Genomic DNA, 20,693 nt, shown 5'->3' with positions numbered 1-20,693 from the left:
TTCTATTCATACTTTACTTTAAGCTCCATTCATCTTTTTCGGTCTTTCACTACTTGCCATTTCTCTAGGCCCTGTTAGTTTATCTATTGTAGATATGTAAAAAGTTCGGTGTTAGGTATATAATTGAATATTAATAACAGTTGTTTTGATCTTCTAACAGATATAAAATGTGTATTAATAAGGAAATCACTGTCGATATTTAGTATACAAAAAAAAAGTTAATGGGTATTTTTATGTTTCATCTCCACCTCTTTCTATTTTTAAGTTAACTTACAGAGGTTGCTTTTAATAAACTTTCTTAGTAATTCTAACTTATGGTAAAGCCTTTACAGAACCTTAACTGAATACAATATAAGTACAAACGAATATTTAATGACTATACTCACGTTAATTAATATTGATCGTCTACTAGTTCACTACTCCACTCAGTTACACCTCAATTATGTCAAAACAAAAAGAAATCTTAGTTGGGTTTACATTTTCATTAGCAAAAACGTTCTCGCTGCTACCTACAATGTTAAACGCGATGATAGTTACTGGCGTAATTAAGTCGACTTACTGTTACCGGTCGCATATCTCACTAAATGATTCTATCCTTTAACAGACGTACGGTTACATGCGCATGAGCACGGCCTATTTCGTAACACGCTTTGGTTGATTTATATTTATTTACTGTATGCTTCCCGCCATTCTAGAATAGGACAACTCCATATATCTTCTTACGGATGTCGTAAATGGCGACTAAGGGAAAGGTTAATAAACTTCGGATTCTTCTTGTAGGCGATGGGAAAGCAACCTGTCACTATTTGAATCTCAATTCCATCGGTAAACCATACAGCTGTATTAGCCTGACAGTCTTTTCAAAACTGTTGGCTCTGTCTGACTCGCAAGGAATATAGACGTGACTATATGTATGTAAGTACCTATAGTTATTTACATTACATTGAAATCATTTGAGCATTTTACTCAAGATTAACCCTGAACCGATAAGCTTGCATGAAAAGAGTTATGAAGGTGGTAAGTAAAAAAGGACTCAAGGAAAGATGTAAGTAGTCCCTGCCTAAGCCTCTAGATAAGAAACGTGTTAATGTAATAACATAGATTTGTTTTTGAAACAATCTAACAAGATCAAAAGGAGCTTCTAAGTCTACTCTTCACCGGATTGATTGGTTCTGAATTTCAATAAATCGCCTATATTCATACAAATCACAAAATCACAGTTTTATGTATCATTTATAAGTCGTCATTATCACTAATTGATAACAATAGTATTTTCCGGTCCGAATTTTAATCCCAACGCCACTCAGCGAATATACACACGTCATTCATATATCTCATTATCTACGATACGTTTTACCCATTTTTTTGACGTCAGATATAATTTTCCCAACATAGTAATGTTTCCCACGTGGCCACGGGCCTGAACCTAACGGAACCGGATATTAATATAACAACGAGACTTGCAATTAAAAATACATTTATTGACAATCTAAGTGGCAAATTAAAAGACAGATTAACAAGTGAACGATTAAGATTTGTTTATACAGTAAGTATGTGTTTAAATAAATTATGAAATATTGCTCCGTCTACCCCGCAAGAAATATAGACGTGACTATATGTGTGTATGAAATATTTTCATGTAGGTAGCGCTTTTGTCCCTTTTGTAGGTGGCGCTAAATTCGATGCTTTTTGTAGTTGGTGCTAATTTCGTCGATTTTTTATTACATGGCGTTAAATTTCTATTCGTCGCCTTTCGTAGGTGGAGTTAAATTCACGCGGGCAAAGCTGCAGGTAAAACAGCTAGTAACATTATAATGCTCTCCATAAAATCATTTTCAGGACTCTAGTAACATGTAAAGACCAAGTAAAAAAAAATAGTTCATTAAAACTGAACTTCACTTATGTAGCGTAGCAATAGTTAAATCCTTTCATACAACAAATAATGCCCATCATTCTTTAACCACAGATGTTATCTAAACCATTAAGAACCAATTAATTCGTGTGCGCATGCTCGCCATATAGTCATACATTGGGGACTGTATTTTGTTAAAAATTTTCCCGGAAGTTGGGTTTTCACGATAAATTTTCAATGTCAAAAATTAAAATGTAAATAAATTTACCTATATTTTTGTAATTTTAAAAATAATGTTATCATAAAATTATTTCATAGCACGTAGTCTAGTCCACTAAAGTTTCCCGAAGAAAAATGAGAATGTTCTGAGAAAGCTATGCAGTGGCGTCCCATTATATCAAAGTGCGGCGTCGCGGCTCGATTTCATGAACTATGTCCGCGTCATTAGGCCCGCGATCCACTCTCTCATTAGCAACATTTTCACATAAAACCTTGTTCATTTACGCCGAGTAAGCCGCCGCGTCAATTATAAACAGTTATTTCAGTGAGCTCGGCTCACTCATAATTGCAGTGTTTAGCTGTCACCCATTTAGTGAGAGATGTCGAACCGACCTTATTTTTTATATCACCTTCAAAGGAAACGCTTACGAAAGCATGTAAAAATCACACTCGTAATATAATATCAAATTACCCACCGTCAAATAACCGCAGATTCCATTCAATTTCATCCAGAAAAGTAATTGAGATAACATCAGTTGTTACCTTATTAAATTTAATTCGAAAAAAATTCGCTCTTGTTTCGATAATTTGAGTGCGACGCTATCACCATTTAGAGCAATTTTCAGTTAATGAAGAGTGTATCACCTCGGACCGTGTGATAGGGGCCGCCACGCGCGTCTCCGCGCGATAATCGCTCTTATTATGCGCAGTCAAATTTTACGAGCGCATCGGTTGTTAGCCGCTACTAACAAAATGAACCGACACAAATTAAACTTCTATTATGGGTAAACAAGACGCTTTTCTATGCGCCGTCACGTGGGCGGATATCACTTGTCCTATAAAAATGCAACTAAGTTGCTTTCGCGAAAACAGATAATGAAACAGCGATTTTAGGACACGAAAAAATTATCCGCGCTCCATTTTGCGAAACGCCCGTAAAGATAATGCGCGCATCCAAATTTGACGCATTGATGAACGGAATTTACATAATGATTGCGCTGGCGCCTGAGCCGACGACCAGCGAACGTCCGGTCGACGCCGCACGGCTTTTCTCGGTTTTCGAACCAAAATTCTAGTTAGCGGGCGCGCGATTTCATTTTAAAAAGGTTAACAAGATCTCGTTTGGGTCGTTTTTCGTGCTGCGATGCCTCCTTTTGTGAACGGCGAGCTGTTAAAAAATAAACGAACTCTTTGTTTCTCGGGTAGCCGGGGCGACCTCCGACGCGGTCCCAACTTTTTTATGCCCCCTTATAACCTGTGTATTACCTACGTGTAGGTATCTTCACTTTTTATGTTCGCTCGGTCAGTTCTTCAATGGGCTAAAGAATCCAATCGAGTCACATATTGTTGATCTTAATAGGGTCAGTAAACATTCTCGGAAATAATCTATTTTCTTAATACAATACGAAGTACAAATTATCAAACTGAATAAATAAACGCCTTTCTGATCTTAGTAAGTAAACTGAGTAGGTATAAAGAAAATAAAGCAAGTGTTATTTACAATGCTCGCTTTCGTCGCCATAGCGATCTTAATTGTCAAGTGTTATCTCTATGAAATAGTTTCCCGGCGTGTCGCGTCTCGCCCAGTTTCCCAAGGAAATATTTGTCTCACAATGACTCTACGTCTTTTACGATCTGACCTGTTATTTTTTTCGTTGAACTTTTGACGGCGGTCGCGCGGTTGCTTTTGACCGACGCACTAATAAAATGTTATGATCGTGTGTTTAACGCGAGTCGGGCCTTCCTTTTGACATGATCGTTATTGCCGGTACACCTTTGCGGTCGCCTTTTGTAATCCGACTTACAACATTATTATTGTGTCAATTACGTGGCCATATAAAGTCTATAACTAAATCACGGCTAGTTATCGTTTAACGATCCCGATTTGTTTACGCGAAACGATGCGTTTTGTATGTTGGAAACGAGATGTTTGGTTTGTCTCTTTCTGGCTAAACGATGGGCGTGTAGTGATCGGGCTTGGTTCACAGGCACTAGTTAAATAATGAGCGGCGAGATGCCCTATAACTATAATGTGTTTTTTTTTTTATTTTCTTTTGACCGGTGTGGCCGCTGGCGAGGCGAAACGCCACGAAATATAACTAACGAGTCGCAAAAGGAATAAAAAAGTCACGCATATATTTGTGCTAATTGTGTGAATGTATTGATGAATTTGACTTTGGGCCATTTTTGTTCTCACAGTTAGGTGCACTCTCATTTAAATTATTTAGTTTTTTAAGAATTTTACCATCGATTAGGTATATTTTTTAGAAATGGGTATACGTTCTGTTGACCAGCTAAGATTGAATTTAGCAATATTTGATGTGTACTTCCAATATTCAATAGAGACCATCCAAAAACTCTATTTTTTTAATTTCTCTATTAGTAAAAAATACCTATTAACCTATATTGGCTACTGGATCTCGTGTTTTTTCGCATGAGTGATCTAGTACATAATCTCATTATATTGCACGAAGTTGTAAAACAGATGTCCCCTATTTGTAGAGTGCTAAATAGCGCAAAAGATTACCTCGCCTTAGTCACCTCGCATATAGACATAAGAGTAATGATTCACGCATTGAGTCAAAACACTAAAAAACTGAACACCAGTGAGTAACGCATCATAACTGAACAAGTAGCACCAAATTATTTTTCAAACATGGCAATTATTCCGATGATTTGAATAGTTTACGTTTGAAGAATAACTGGTTTATGACTAATTCACAAAATTTAATCATAAAAAATAATATTGGTGTCTTGTGAAATTTCAGAAACATTTTCTATTTATTTCACAGAGCTACTTAAATCTATCAACATTAGAAATTTCACAATTTAATAATTTAGGTATAAAGATGAAGTGACCTTTCAGTCTTTTCAAAACTGTTGGCTCTGCCTATTCCACATGGGATATAGACATGATTATATTTATGTGTATTTATCTTAATAATATATAATTGAAACAAGTTATTTATGTACAACATGCATACATTTGATTGATAGGATTAAGATCCTACTATTAAATTTTAAAAGTCAAAGTATAATGAATTCAGTAGGTTATGAATTCTGGAAGTAAATATTTGGCAATGAAAACGATCTTTACCTATGTGCGTGCGCGCAAATAGGGAAGGGCCGCTCGTTCATAATTCACGGAACGTGCATCAGAGTAGCATCGGCATCGTAATTATTTTACAACAATAACTTTTTTTGCCGCAATAAAATATCAATCTGTATTTTGATACGATGAATTGTGAACGTTCACGTGTAATTTCGATTAGTGAAGTGACATATCGTGTTGGATCGATTCGATCGGATCGATTTGGTGTTTAATATCGGAAGAATGTCCGTTTTGTGACCGTTAAATCATGCCGCATTAGTGATTCACATAGGTTCACTGGACAATTAGCAAAGGCTGTCCACCTCTGGGCCGCGATGTATTTATTCATCGGATGTTCATCGATTACCATAATCGATAGCATCGCGCGTGCCGCATATATAACAAGTGGCTCTTGGGCGTTTTCATTGATGAGATGCATCGAAAAGTACGATGGTAATTTATTTCGTTAACACGTTTGTAAGAAAGTCAAACATTGTTTGATACTTAATCTGAGAATGTAGGTGAATTGACATAGTGCATTATTACCGACTGAATTTTCTGTTATATCTTTCGGTTTAGTTAAAAAAATGTAGAGTAGGTACTTATATATTGTCATAGAATACAAAATATAATAAAAAAAATATTAGAAAATATGTAAAATTATTTCATCAATATTAGCTTCAAATAATTTTTAAATATCATTTCTATAAAGAAGTGATTATTGAATCAATAATTAATGAAGTGAAGTATTCATCGAAAATGTATAAAAACTATTCCGCTTTTTTCTGAATTCTATAAGTTTCTAAATTAAAAAATGTTTGTGTTTTTTTTGGTATTTTCCATTTCTCAATTTCCTTAACGTTTAAAAAACTTTTCCGCCAGTAACATTGTATATTCAATTAGTTCAAAAATTTAAAGGTGTTTTGTATTTTTCTTCCAGGATACGTCAACGTCTGCGCGGTCGTCTGCTTGCTACTACTATTCGGGGGGCTCTCACCCCGGTCGTCGGCGGCGCCCTACAGGAGTCGCGCCATGGATCGTCAGAAACGGTCGCCGGACGAAGAAAACAGTCTATGGGGCAACCCTTGTAATTATAACCAGACAAATGTAAGTAATGCATTATTTTTATCTTAATATTACGAGGTTTTTTTTTTGTATATTTTGAACTGAACTGAGTTTTAATAAGCTACAGTCTGGGAACCTAATGCTGAAACATTTTCTAATAGGCACAGCAAAGAATAAAGAACAAAATTTAAGGAGGTATAGAGCTACAATCAAGCTACTAGTTAATTAACTAAGTGAGAAATTAAATCCACTACATCGTCGATGTATCCGTATTAGAACTAGAAATAGCAATACTTTCACAACTAAGTGAAATGTTGGCGTAATTGCTTCTGACTTAAACCTAATCATACTATTTTTTATTTACAGTCCAATGCGGAGTACACGCCAAAAAACGCGCAGTACGTTCTACGCCAAGCCAAATTCACATACACAGAGGCGCTGAAGTACAAAGATGAGTTCGTAAGTATTTTGATGTTTTTTGAATTTGGAATTTTTCGCTTTCATTGATACTGGCTGACGAGACATCGAGTGTATTCGCAATCGCATCGATATGCTTGTCGCGTCTCACTAAATGAACGGACGGAGATCGCGCCCGGTCATACCAATAAAACTTAACTGATTGTCTTTGGATTGCTTATAATGATATTAGTAGTATTAATTTCTAATAAAGAAAATACCTACTTGGTAAAAGTTATATGACCAATTTGATCTTAAAGCATCTAAAACCACGCATTATACTAGATTCAGTGATAAAATGCACCAAAACCCGTACGTACACTCTTGAGCCAAAACTACCCAAAATTTGACGTCTCGAGGTTTCATATTTTTTGTTGGAGAACACTTTAGCAGAATTTTCTCACCAGCTTGGAAAACAGATTGCATCGGCGCGGGCGCCGGCTCCGCGCGTCCGGTCACCGCTTCCTCCCTTTTAATTATTATTTTGCACTGCATTTGTGTGACGTCACACACCATATTAATCAACTTCATCGTTCAAACGTAGAATAACGCTACATCAACTCACATAAATTATAAAAAATGTGCGCAGAATAGGCGAATAACAGACACGTCTACCTTACACTTGGGAATTTATAAATCATTCACGAATGGACAGAAACAGACGTCAGGCATTTTAATACAACAATTCATATGACGACTCTACGATCCCAATCCTAGGAATATAATATTTCCGAATCGGAAGTAAGGTGGGCTGATCAACCAGCAATAATGCGATGTCGACGTCGCGACTCGAATCATTTATGGCTGAGCTCGTACCAATGTACTCGTATGTCACATCTCGTATCGACACGGGACGTGAGTATTTCGGTTGCATTTCGAAGAGCATACAAATTGTTGACCGTCTCGTAGTCAATGGAAGCGGAACAACTGATGAGTTTATTCTCAAAGCGTCCAACTATCGAACATGGTGTTCGCGTATGAGGTATGGTGGCATTGTAATAGTCGACGGTCGTAACGACGGCGACGTCCTGTCCGCTTACCACCGCCTCGTAAAACGACATTATCGACGCACAGTAGCCGGAACGAGGTACAGGACGATGCGCATACGCATCGAATACTGATTGCGCATTAGTATTGCACGACACACCTGCTCGACGATTTTTTTCTGTCTCTCCCCTTAATGTCGGTCATTCGTTACTAATATATCATATTTATTGCGATTTAGACGTAGCTGTGAGTCGATGAACTACCATTGTTACTGATAATCAAGGACGTTATTCTTTGTTTCCCGCACCGCCTCGTAATTGTATAATCTAGCGTCACGCCTAACTCGCTAAAGTATTTCTTTATCAGAGAGTTAGATCAAAGTAAACATATAACAGGAATGTAACTGCCATAGTGTACCATAAATATATGAGACAATATCCAAATTACTCGGGCGGTCGCATAATGTCGACAAGCCGTTTGTATAATAACTGGCCGTGTTACTAAGAACGCAATAATAAATTCAACGAACTCTACCGGTATGCGAGTCGCCACCGGGCACCGTGTGAATGTCTTGGCACTCGTACTTTTGAGTGCGTCGTTGTCACGTTATCTCATCGTCATTTTGATATCCGAAAATCTTATAACACCATTTGAGCGGCATACGTGAACAATTTGTAACGCAAACTGATAAATCGTTACGAGAGTCGACGAGGAACGCGCTCGGCCTTGTTGCGCGATGCGTCCACGACACGAAGTTTTATCTCGCATATAGTGACGCTAATAAACATTGAATTACACATAATGTAATGTGTGTGAGTACATACATGCATTACGATATTGTTGTTCACGGGCGACAGGCTGTCTGCGCCGTTGGTGCGTACGTGTGCCGTAAATATATCATTTGCCGCGCTTGTGTGGGTGTATATTTGATAAGCTTCCGATGCGCTAGGCATTCGGATACGTGGTCGAATTTCTTGCGACCACCCGCATTCGATGCAACTGCCGACGTAATCGATTCAGCCACTGCTTATTGGAATTCTGCATCTGCTCTAAAAATACGATTTATCATCGAGTGGTATAACTTTATGACACATAGCGGCATTTCATATTTTAGATTATGGCGCATAAACTTGAGGTTCATGTTCATTTTATATTTGAGATATTTTTTTCTATTTTGCATTATTCTGTGTACTCTTACTTAAGTTCATATATCTATAATAATCTTAAATGTTTTATAATGTGAAAACCAGTTGCATTGTCTCAACTCAAAGTCTACAATAAGTCTGAGGTCAACGTGCGATCATCACACACAAAGACATTAAAACAGATAAAACAATAAGTAGAATGCTTCTAGGAATAAAGTTGTTTATACTAAGTAGTTGGTCTACTACTATTTGGTGTAGGTTTCGGATATGGCGTGATAGACCGGACGCGCACCTGTGCAAGACCAACCACACTGCGCTTGCGCATTCCAAACCTCAATTATTATGATTAACGCATTACTAAACTTAGTAATCAATTTTGTAACATCTCTGTTTTTATGGATGACAATTTATTTCATTAATCATTTCATATGAATAGTCATTGCCACTTATTACATTAATTTTTCGAGAAAATTACCAAAAATATTAACTGACAAAAGATAATAAAAGAAACACCACTTATCACCGATATTTATGCACGGCCAGTTAGTATCCAAACAATTGATTTACGAAATCGCTCTTTTGTAATCGACCACCGAATAACGACTTTGATAATCTTTGCACAATATTCGATAGTTTATCACTCCTAAAAATGAGTTTTAATTAGTACTATTGTCGCTTAACAATTTACAATGGGTCTCCAAATTTCTATTGCTCGGACAACACATCTGCCGATTTAGGATTTTTTTTTTACTTTTGGACTCTCCGATGTTAGTGATAAGATTTCATTTCAACTGGATGTGGCCAGAGTGTCGACTTTTAATGTGGAAACCAAAAGGTTTTGTTACGCGACGGCTAGCTGGCAGTACTTACATACCACTGATTTCAGTGTCATCTTTCTCGCAACCTTGACTTTGCCATGTAATTGTTCGATGGTCATGCAGGTGTTGATATTGATAACTTTGAAACGAAAGGACACAATTACATTAGATAAATAAAAATAAATAAACTAAAATAACTTTAAAAAATTTAAAACTTTTTTTATTTTTGATATGTTCTTCTTTAATAAAAATTAGGAGATTTGTTATTCAATAATACACTTTGCAATTTTCTCTTGGTAGAAATAGATAAAAGCCAAGGTGTTCAATACTAGCGATCATCCAGTTAAGACACTACTTTAATTGACTGATTGCTATGACCAGAACCAGTACAAAATGATCTTGTTTCTGCAACTTTGTATAGGCAATTCGAAGATCAAATTAATTTGGTTTTCTTGAATCAACGCATTCAATGCAATGCACGATCTTTCGTAGAACAACTTGTATTTGTCATGCAATTGTGAGTTTTTATTCAATTGTTCTTATTTTTAATCTGCCGCAATACTTTGATATTTAAACACAAGAGCCAAATTTTAAGAAAATAGTAAAATTATTGATTTAATGAAGATTAAAAATATATAAGAAATGGTGAAAATACGATCAGATCATTTTTTACAAATTTTATTAGTAGACATATTATAGCGCCTATAACTCTTACAAGATAGAAAGGAAAAAAAATATATTTGTAATATCGCTCAAATAACTGAAAGACCCCGATCAGCTAGATTGCTTAATGGTAGCTATGGCTTAAAAGACAATAAGTTACTTACCATAAATAATGTTAGTTTATAACACAAAATAAACTGAGAAAAGCCATGATTGCCACTGAGGATGGTCTAGACCAGGCTCCTTTTATATACGGTGTCCGCAGGAAACTGCACTGGACCACTATCCGCTCGATGTTTTTCCATGAAAGTCAATCTGCACAATATACGCGCTCTATTTCCATCGTTCGAAGAAACCAACTGTAGGGTCAGGAATGATTCACGCGATAGATAATCACTTTTTTGTGAGTAGTTGACTCCAGACAAATTAGACAAACGACATCGGAAAACAAGCAATGAGATTGTTCGTTCCATAGCAAAATTCTACGGAATAGTGCTTACAATATGCGCTATTTTACTTATGAAATTGCTATGTTTATCGATGCGATTGAGAACTTCTAGTTGTATATAAGCAAAGTAAGAGTATGTGACTCCATTCTTTATTTATATCCAAGTTTGTTTTTTTTTTACTTTGCAAGCGAATTAATATAAATTTTTGTCTTTGTTACAGACCAATAAACTATTCACAGTTTCAAGCTTTGATGAACTGTCTAGTACATTTAGTGAAATCCACTGGCTCCGTAATGAGAAGTGGTTCCGTGAGGAGGTCCTGCCAAAAGAGAAGGTGCTTTACCAAGCAATGTCAGAGGATGCTATGAGTCAATTGATGGTAAGAACATTTGATTATATATTGTTGTTTCGTAATGTAGTATGGTAAAGTAGTTTAGACATAGGTTGCAAAATTGTAGATATATTGAAATTAAAAATTATATTTTACATTGTTAAAGTATTTAAGTAAAAAATATATAAAGAGAACATTAACAACAAAGTAACGAACGAGACGACAGTAAATCAGAGTGTAGCAACTCGAAAATCCCAATGTATTAATTAGTAGGGATGCCACTTTATTTAATTATATCGCGGGAATGTCGAATTGATCGTCGTTTCCTAAACGAGAACAATAAGCGAGGAGCGGTGAATTCGCTGATTGTCAAAAACGTGCATCCGTATGAGTTTTTCAATCGATTTCAAGGAATCGCTCTTCGTCGGTGGCTTTCATTGTTGTTGGCCGACTATCGCTTACGTGAGAACACAATTGTTTTGCAATGTGCACGCTTTACATGGTGTAATCAACGAATTTCGGATAAGAAATTGCAATCTAGATAGATTTTGTATTAAAATTTCATATATAAAAGAGGTGTCCCCCAAAGGAAGCATACTTAGCCCTGTGTAAAATTTCCATTAATAACAAATTATTATTCTTTGTCTCCAGGAAAAAATAGACGAGGTGCTACCGTCTATGTATAAAGGGCTGAAGCTGGTGCTTGCCGGACTACATGTGTTCACAGGAAGTTTAAGGAACACCAATATCAGCACTGACGCCAACCTCACGGAGAAACTTGACAAAACCATGATAGACGTGCGAAGTGTCCTCTGTTACTTTTATGTGAGTATTATGATCAAGTTAGATATATTTATCAACCAATAATTTATGTGAGCATAATTTTTGCATTTTATATTTTTTCATACAAATTTAAAAAGTGTATAGCCGAATTCTAAAGTTAATTATATTGATATTAATACTCAAAATATATATATTTCATTCCATATATATTCAAACGTCGATCAAAAAATCAAGTATTTGACGAAAGAACAATTAAGAGCATACAATTTTCATACTGCTATATCTTCTCCTTTTCTCTCCCGGGTACATCCAACCACTCTAAAAAAGCAATCATCAAAGCCCCATTATTTGTTTTTATACTGCCTTGTCATATTAAAACATTTTATTTCATCTTTGCAGGATTTAATGGTATCTCGCAATTTGCAAATCGAGCCTCTACGTGACTCGGAAATACCAGAGATGACCAAGGGAAACCAGCTGTCAATGGGCTTTCTCATTTACCGCGATACGCTTAACTATCTGGAGTACATATCACAGGTCTTTCAAACAATGGCCGAGACTGAGCTGACCAAAGCTGTTTGAATAATCTCCTCGGTTGTGTCAATTATGATCATAAAGGCCGCTATCAATTTTGAGGAACTAAGTATCTTAACAAACAAAGAGTACCTACATAAATCCTAGAATGAACACTTCATTTTCTTCAATATGTGAATGCTCTTCTCAGAGTGACTGTTTGAATTGAATGTAACCATGTCGGTGCTCGTATTAGTACTAAATTTTGTTTCACGTTCCTCGTTGAAAGCTCCAAATAACTTCTTAGTCAAATTGTCTTCACCTTTGGCTGTTAATGTAGTAGAAAAAACGACATTTGCCATTACATTGCCATTTTGGTCTAGAACGGATTAGTTCCTTTTTAGTTTAGTAATGAATTTGAAATGTATTAATTTATTGTCGCTGATTATTCACATTCTAAATTTTCCGTTGTAACTAGTCAAGGTGTTAACTTATTTATTCCTCGCTTTTCTCCACTTAATTTTCTTTAATTATTAATATTTTTAGTGTAGATCTTAGTATTAAACACCATTCCACCTGATTGTGACTTTGTATGTTAGAAAATTTGTGTGTATGTGGACGCGTGCGGTGCTGAATCATGTTGACTTTACACCGGTAAGTTAAATGCGCAGAAACGATCAGTTCTCGAGAATTATTTTACTTGTATTTTGTACATTTTAATTCCTTGTCAATAGTGTTGATGGACACTTCTTAACTATTTATATGTATGTATATCCATCGAATAATAGCTTTAGTAGAGCTGTTAATGATTGTAAAATACAGAGCCAGTGTATGTGTAATTTAATCATTATTTGTATATTTCAAATAATAGTATTCATAAAGTAACAAACATATGGTCATACATATGTTTATGAAAATTAAACCTTCAAATGTTTCTTTTTATTATTTTATTATCCAATAGTTTTACTCTACCCTATTTATGACTACTTACGATTTAAATAAATATCTGAAAATAATACAGCTGAATCAGTGAATTAGTTGGTCGGAGTGGAAAGACAAACCGTTCCATATTTGGATGATGAAATTTGACACAGTGATAGACAGGACCATTAAAAGTAATACAGGCTACCTTATAACTTTTTTATTCCTTACAGCTAAATTCCCAAAACAAAATTCAATTCAGAAATTTCAACTACTCTTACACATTAATCTGCAAATAACATTTCCAAACTAGTAATTAAAATATCACGTGGTAGATTACAAGACATGAGTAATACAATATATGTATATGCATTATTTGAACACATAGGAACCACCTGCTTTGGAGATTTGCTAGAAACTTATCAGTTTGACAAAATGTTAATACTATTTTATGTTTTATATCATCTTCTTTACTCTCCTCATTGTCTCCTCTGCCTTGAAACGCTATTATCAAATGGCATGACGGTCTCCGTGGCGTAGTGTGTGGTCTGCGACACAGTAGGTTTTAGTTTTGAATCCCACACAGAGTTGGGCTAGAAACTTATCACAATCTGAATCTCAATTTATTGGAATTCCATGGCCATCACGAAGCCGAACATAGACTTTCAGTTTACGTGACTACTGCCTCTGTCTACACCATAAAAGATTAAGAGTATGCTAGATTGATTTATTTATGTATACATACCTACTCGTATTAAGGACGTCCTGGTAAAGGATCAGGTCAAGAGTACCTGAAACCACCGAGCTTGCATGAAGAGAGTTATGTATGTATGTATGTATGTATACCTATGTGGCGATATCTCTATGCCACACGTCATAAACAGCCAATCACACAACAAATGTCAATCATCGCGAAGAAATTGACGCGCTCAGCCAATAGCAGCGAAGAAGAATCTATTGCCGTGTGGTTCCCGGCACCATTACAAAAAAGAATAGGACCACTCCATCTCTTTCCCATGGATGTCGTAAAAGGCGACTAAGGGATAGGTTTATAAACTTAGGATTTCTCTTTTAGGCGATGGACTAGCAACCTGTCACTATTTGAATCTCAGTTCTATCATTAAGCCAAATAGCTGAACGTGGCCATTCAGTCTTTTCTAGACTGTTGGCTCTGTCTACCCCGCAAGGGATATAGACGTGACAATATGTATGTATGTATGTATGAAGCGAAGGAAGTATGCAGAGAGGGAAAGAGGCGTGATTTTATGTATGTATGTATACCTATGTGGCGACATCTCTATGCCACACGTCATAAACAGCCAATCACACAACAAATGTCAATCATCGCGAAGAAATTGACGCGCTCAGCCAATAGCAGTGAAGAAGAATCTATCATATCGCTTCATTCACATTCGGCAGCAGCTCGCCAGTTTAGGGAACCTTTCATCGGACCTTTTTTACCGATTTAATAATAACTGTTTCAAAAAAACAAAAACAAACTGTCCACATACCATCATCATTATATTCCCATGCGCTCGGAACAATTTCATGTCTTGACACAAAATATTCACGACGGTTTTGTTTGCGTTAGTAACTCACACTACAAATTAATGGAGTACAGAAATTGCAGAGGTTTCGTCCAAAGGAAACAGAATAAATGAGTCTGAAATGCGAAGACATTCCGATGTGTTTTTTATAGAAGTGTCATTGAAATATTGTTTAACTAGTTTTGATAACGTTATGCTTATTAAATGTGGCTTTAAAATTATTCTAGGTGATAAAGTGACAGATGTCAAAAAAAATCACAATTTATGTGTATTTTTTTGGCCCATGGCCTACAAGAAGAATTCAAATTTTTAAGCCCTTTCCTTTTCGCCTTTTACGATAACCATGGCAATATATGTAGTGGTCCTATTCTTAAATGCCGAGAACCATACGGCACAAAAAATTTGCTTCGATTTTTTTGAAACAATTTTGGGTTCGAATCCAGGGCCGGAATTCCGAGAGCGGAAAAAGTTTGCCACTGTCTTTAGTATTTTAGTATGAAGCCGACATTTTTGTTTCTTGACGTTATTCGTTCAGATTGAACAGTAAATAAGTAACAAACTTTTTTCTTATTTCATGCAAGGTAGTAACTTAGCTACTTAGTTACTAAGTAACTAATTTACGAACATGGTAACTAAGGTGCTTGAAAAAAGAAAAATAAAAGTTGTCACAGAAGCTTATAAGCTACCGCTCGATGATGCGAGAGACCGACTTGTCAATAAATACTCGCCGGAGGTCACTCTAGGTGGCAACATCAAAGTCTTACACCGATATTTATTTAATATGTTAGAAGTCACATGATTTTGTCGTCACCCTACTTTTCTGGACGAGGCGGGCGAAGAAAAAGAATTCCAGAACATGTGTGTAACTTTTATATTATCTTGCATATTTTAATAAATTTTACTAATATTAGGGATATATTGAACTTGGCTTTCGTACTATGTAGTTCAGTTTGGATAGTAAAAATTCAGTGAAAATAAATAATTTGTTATTTAGCTACTTAAGCTATTACAATATTGTTTTTACATACATACATGTAGTTACGTCTAAATCCCTTGCGGGGTAGACAGAGCCAACAGTCTTAAAAAGACTGATAGGCCGCGTTCAGCTGTGTGGCTTAATAATAGAATTGAGATTCAAATAGTGAGTGGTTTCTAGCCCAACGCCTAAAAAAAGAATGATTATTACTACATAGTGTAAAGCAAAGTCGCTTACCGCCGCGTCTGTCTCTATATAGACGTAGGTATGTAAGTATGCTTAGATCTTTAAAACTACACAACGGATTTTAAAGCAATTATTTTTTAAAGATAAATTGACTAAAGCGGAAGGCTTATATGTGTAATAACATTAAACGAACAGACAAAAGTCTATTATTTACACCGGGTGTATAATTTGAAAATAATTTCTAAATCATAATTAAATATTGACAATATATTTTTTTTTTAACTAAATTGGAGGTGTTAGAATCGACACATCTTCGACAATCTTTGTAACATCAAATAAAAATATAAATGTCGCACTAATTGATGGCGATCTGCGTAAATTGATAAAAAAGTCATGAATATCAATAGAATGAATCAATTTGCTTAGTTTCCTAAATAGAAGTGTAATGTGATCGACTGCAAACAGTCCGAGTCAATTAGTAACATTTGTGTGATTAAAACCAAATGAAACTTGATAGGTATAGTTCCTATTTTTTTGTGTTTTGCGACATCTTGTCAAATATATAGATATTTGTAAATATCTATATATTTGACAATTTATACTTATATATTTTATTTGATAATTTTACAATTTAAGTATCTCTATTAATTATAGAATTAATAGAGATACTTAAAATTTACAATTCTTCCGCGAATTCACTCTATTAAAACTTTTAAAATCATGCTTTAGGATAATTAACTACAGATTCTTATAGGCGGTAGTACTACCTAGCTATTACTACTAACTACAGGACGCCCGCGGCTACGCCCGCGTAAAAAGAAAAATCACTGTTATTCCCGTTTCCGCCCGAGATTTGGGAAATCCTAGACCCTGCGCGCTAAATTTCAAGTCTCTAGACTCCGCGGTTTGAGCTATGTGTTGATATGTCAATCAGTTTGCACTATTTCTTTTGTACACTTAGATTCTACCTTTACGTAAAGATGACTTCACCCATCAAAATGTGGCCTTCAAATCTTCTCATCTTCTCAGTTCTTTTACGCAGCTTACTTATTACCCAAAACCGACGAGTTTGAAAGAAGAGACATAAATGTGGATGACATGAAAAAAGTATGTAGGGATCGTGGCAAGTGGAAAGATGTAGACTCTATCTACTCCTCCGAAAAAGAAACAAGATTTTATGTAAATAAGTTAAATAATTCCTTATTACTTTACGCTTTATACGCGAAGCAAGTGTCGCGACGTGTAAATATGAAAAACAATATTTACATATTAACAGCTAAAGCTCATTGAGAATGACCTACCACATTGTGTATTGGGTTGGCACATTTTTTTATTGAAAAAATTTAAATATGTTATCGTGATATGGTTCTGTATTTATATGTAAGTATGAATTTGTTACTATACACACGATTTACAATATGAGTACAACATATTTATATATGTATGATGTTCTTCAAATATTCTACATTGCATTTTTAGCTGTTGACATCTCAATTTGGACTTCATCTATTTATTTTATTGGTACACCAACAGATTTATATACATACATCACATGAAATCACACGCCACTTTCCCGGAGGAGTATACAGAAACCACGTCTTTCAATTTCCGCTCTAGAATTCATATTATCCTTTAATAGCTATCACAACACGAACATACCTATCTATAAACATTGTAGTATCATATTTAATAGGCCACTTGGTTTGATGCCCAAGCTAATTTTTCCTTTGTTATCCTATTTAACAGGGCGAGGTTTAGCTATAAAATGCCATACAATAGTGTTGTGATCACCCCACTGACCCCTAAAAGGGCACAAAATATTTTCACATTCGTTTAACGACCGCGCGGTCACAAAGCGTTTAGGCTCACCGAACATTTGCCCTTTATCTCACTCACGTTCCTTGTTTTATTCCGTGGTTTTATTTATTAGAAAGATTTATTATTTACTCTCGTCGGCTCGCACACGATGTGTCACGAATCTGAGACGAAAAAACCAGGTTATGTTAATGTGAGAGGTTCGCACGTGACGACACCTTTTTTTCGATCCGATGTACCGAATTGACTGAGTTTATCGTTTCCTTGCTCACTGGAAGGCGCTTCTTATTTTTATTTTTTATTAAATTAAGACACATAATAGTTTATTTCTATTGACTTATGTACTTTATGTCTAATGGATTATAAAAAGCCCGAGGCAGAAAAACGACGGTTAGCAAACCTTTCAGCCTCTTCAGTGTTGCATCAGTTGATTCAAAGACACAATAACTTTCCAAAGTGAATAATACTCATAATACTTATTTAAAAATAAACAATAAATAAATATATACGCGACAGGTTACAAATATTGAGTTAGCCTCGAAGTAAGTTCCAGACTTGTGTTTCAAGACACTAGCTCAAGGATTCTACATTTTATAAAAATGATACTTACATACATACATACATACATACATAAACTCACGCCTCTTTCCCGGAGGGGTAGGCAGAGACTACCTCTTTCCACTTGCCACGATCCCTGCATACTTCCTTTGCTTCATCCACATTCATAACTCTCTTCATGCAAGCTCGGCGGTTTCGGGCACTTTTGACCTGACCCTTCACCAGGACGTCCTTAATTTGATCAAGATATGTTCGTCTAGGTCTTCCCACCCCGACCTTTCCCTCCACACTCTCCTTGTATATCTGCTTAGTCAACCTGTTTTCATTCATCCTCTCCACATGACCGAACCATCTCCACATACCCTTTTCTATTCCTGTAACTACATCTTCTTTCACATCACATCATTCCCTTATCACGCTGTGAAATGATACTTACATACATATATATACTTTTCAAGGCTGTTGGCTCTTTCTACCCCGCAAGGGATATAGACGTGATTATATGTATGTATGTATGATACTTATATAATAGGTACTTACATAGAATTATTTTAATAATAATGATACATGTAAGAGATTATGCATTTATTGCCCCAACTAAAATCATCAAACTATTAAAATACATTTTTGCCGGAAGGAGCATAAGGAATGCCATATGCTATTTACAGAAGCCTTGCGTAAAAAAGAGATATATATCAGCTGCAACATTGGGCTTTCCCTAGTCTATAAAATTGCACTTGACCCGAAGAAAACCACACGTCTGCCGTGACCAAGTACACAAACAGAGCAAAGATGGCCATGTTTGAAGTTAGCTATTTGCGTAAGACTTAAGACAAATTGACGCAGTCTCTGCTCATTGCTGTTATGGTGATAGGAATTATTTACGTAATTGAAATAACTAATAATATCGAAATGAACATCTACTATTAATATCAAAGGTAATAACACTTCATCATCATCGTCACCTATTTCCAGCAAATGTTTCCGTTGCTCAAAAACTGGAGTTCTTAAATCGTAGTAACTTGGTAGTTACAGTATAAATTATGTCAATTATGATAATTAGCAGACGCAGATTGGGTAATCTTTAGCTGAGAAATGAAATTTAAATATACAAATATATTTAAACTAATTGTAACAAAAACATGTAGTATTAATTTTCTCAAAAGCCTTAACACGATTAATTTTATTCAAATATCTGAAGTATACTAAATTAAAATTACAAAAAAAGACCTACGTTTTGAATAAATTACTGAAATAGGAATGATATTATTAATGATACTGTTTTAAGAGGAAGATTGAAATACTCAAACTTTAAAGTGTGTTAAAATCATATCAAATTAACCAGATCAAACCTAAAAAAATACCGTCGCGACTATAGTCGCATTAAATCGAATCCCCAGACAGGATTTAAGACAAGTGATTGCAAGCAATTATCTTTTCGTCTTTTAAGGTCATATACTCAGTACTGTGTCAAGACCTCGCTAAGCCAAGCCAATATTCTAAAAGAGACTAAGTGCCATTCCTCGTCATATATACTTAAGGCTTTTAGAAGACAATGATGTCGCGACATTACGTTCGAAACTACGACAGACCGGAAGTGCGGCGCGTGCCTTTCTTCAGTTGTGACCAACTGTTGGTAGAAATTCACACTATATTTTAAATCTTAATGCTACATAGCTCAATTAATGTGAATGTTTACTTCTCCGGAAAAAAGGCGTATGTTATTATATATAATTTCTAAATGCTCATCAACCCATAATAACAACCAACAAAATAAAAACTCTTTCGTTACTATAACTATTATAACTGACAGTCAATACCCAGCCGAAGGTACTAAGGGCGGAAAACTTGAATAGGGATTGTATTGTCCTAAAGTAACAAATTAGTTTTCGGAAATTCTTACGGAAGCAAAAAATAAACAAATAATTTTGTAACTTCATCGCTTACTCTTATCTTTATTCTTTGTCTACCAATTAGTTGTATTGACAGTCTCTCTCCATAATTTTGTTGCATAAAAAATTGAAGTTCATACAAGGGTATTAAACTTTTTATTTGAATCTGGACAAAGCGAAAGAAATATACAAAAAAGATGTAGTTCACACCAGTAAAATATTTTACTAAACGAACCTACACTACACGCCGCTTTTCCATTCAAAATTTAATTTTCATTTCTGTAATTATTTAGGTATAAAGAATTTATTCTCATAAAAAGATTTCAATAAATCAACTTACATAAGAAAATAATTTATCAGACAAAATACTTTTACCGTTTTATTATATGTAGTATTTCGATTTTCAGTTTTTTTAAATAAAATACT

General features: G+C 35.3%; 1 protein-coding gene across 3 annotated transcripts in view; it reads left to right on the top strand.

The window, feature by feature from the left end:
* Window positions 1-13,308, top strand: part of LOC106135211 (uncharacterized) — a 65,876-nt gene extending 52,568 nt beyond the window's left edge. For 2 of the 3 annotated variants that reach the window (XM_060945484.1, XM_060945482.1), the window contains 5 exons: window positions 6,103-6,269; window positions 6,594-6,686; window positions 10,966-11,124; window positions 11,728-11,901; window positions 12,259-13,308. In XM_060945484.1, coding sequence (XP_060801467.1) covers window positions 6,195-6,269; window positions 6,594-6,686; window positions 10,966-11,124; window positions 11,728-11,901; window positions 12,259-12,441 — 684 coding nt within the window. In that variant the 5' untranslated portion in view covers window positions 6,103-6,194 and the 3' untranslated portion in view covers window positions 12,442-13,308. Of the gene's footprint in view, window positions 1-5,544; window positions 5,616-6,102; window positions 6,270-6,593; window positions 6,687-10,965; window positions 11,125-11,727; window positions 11,902-12,258 lie in introns of those variants that run through there. The other variant, XM_060945483.1, reaches the window with a different exon arrangement.
* The last annotated feature ends 7,385 nt before the right edge of the window (window positions 13,309-20,693 follow it).

The sequence above is a fragment of the Amyelois transitella genome, chromosome 8 (assembly GCF_032362555.1).
Source record: "Amyelois transitella isolate CPQ chromosome 8, ilAmyTran1.1, whole genome shotgun sequence".
Taxonomy (NCBI): domain Eukaryota; kingdom Metazoa; phylum Arthropoda; class Insecta; order Lepidoptera; family Pyralidae; genus Amyelois; species Amyelois transitella.
The sequence above is the reverse complement of the archived record's forward strand: the minus strand, read 5'-3'. Positions and strand labels throughout refer to the sequence as shown.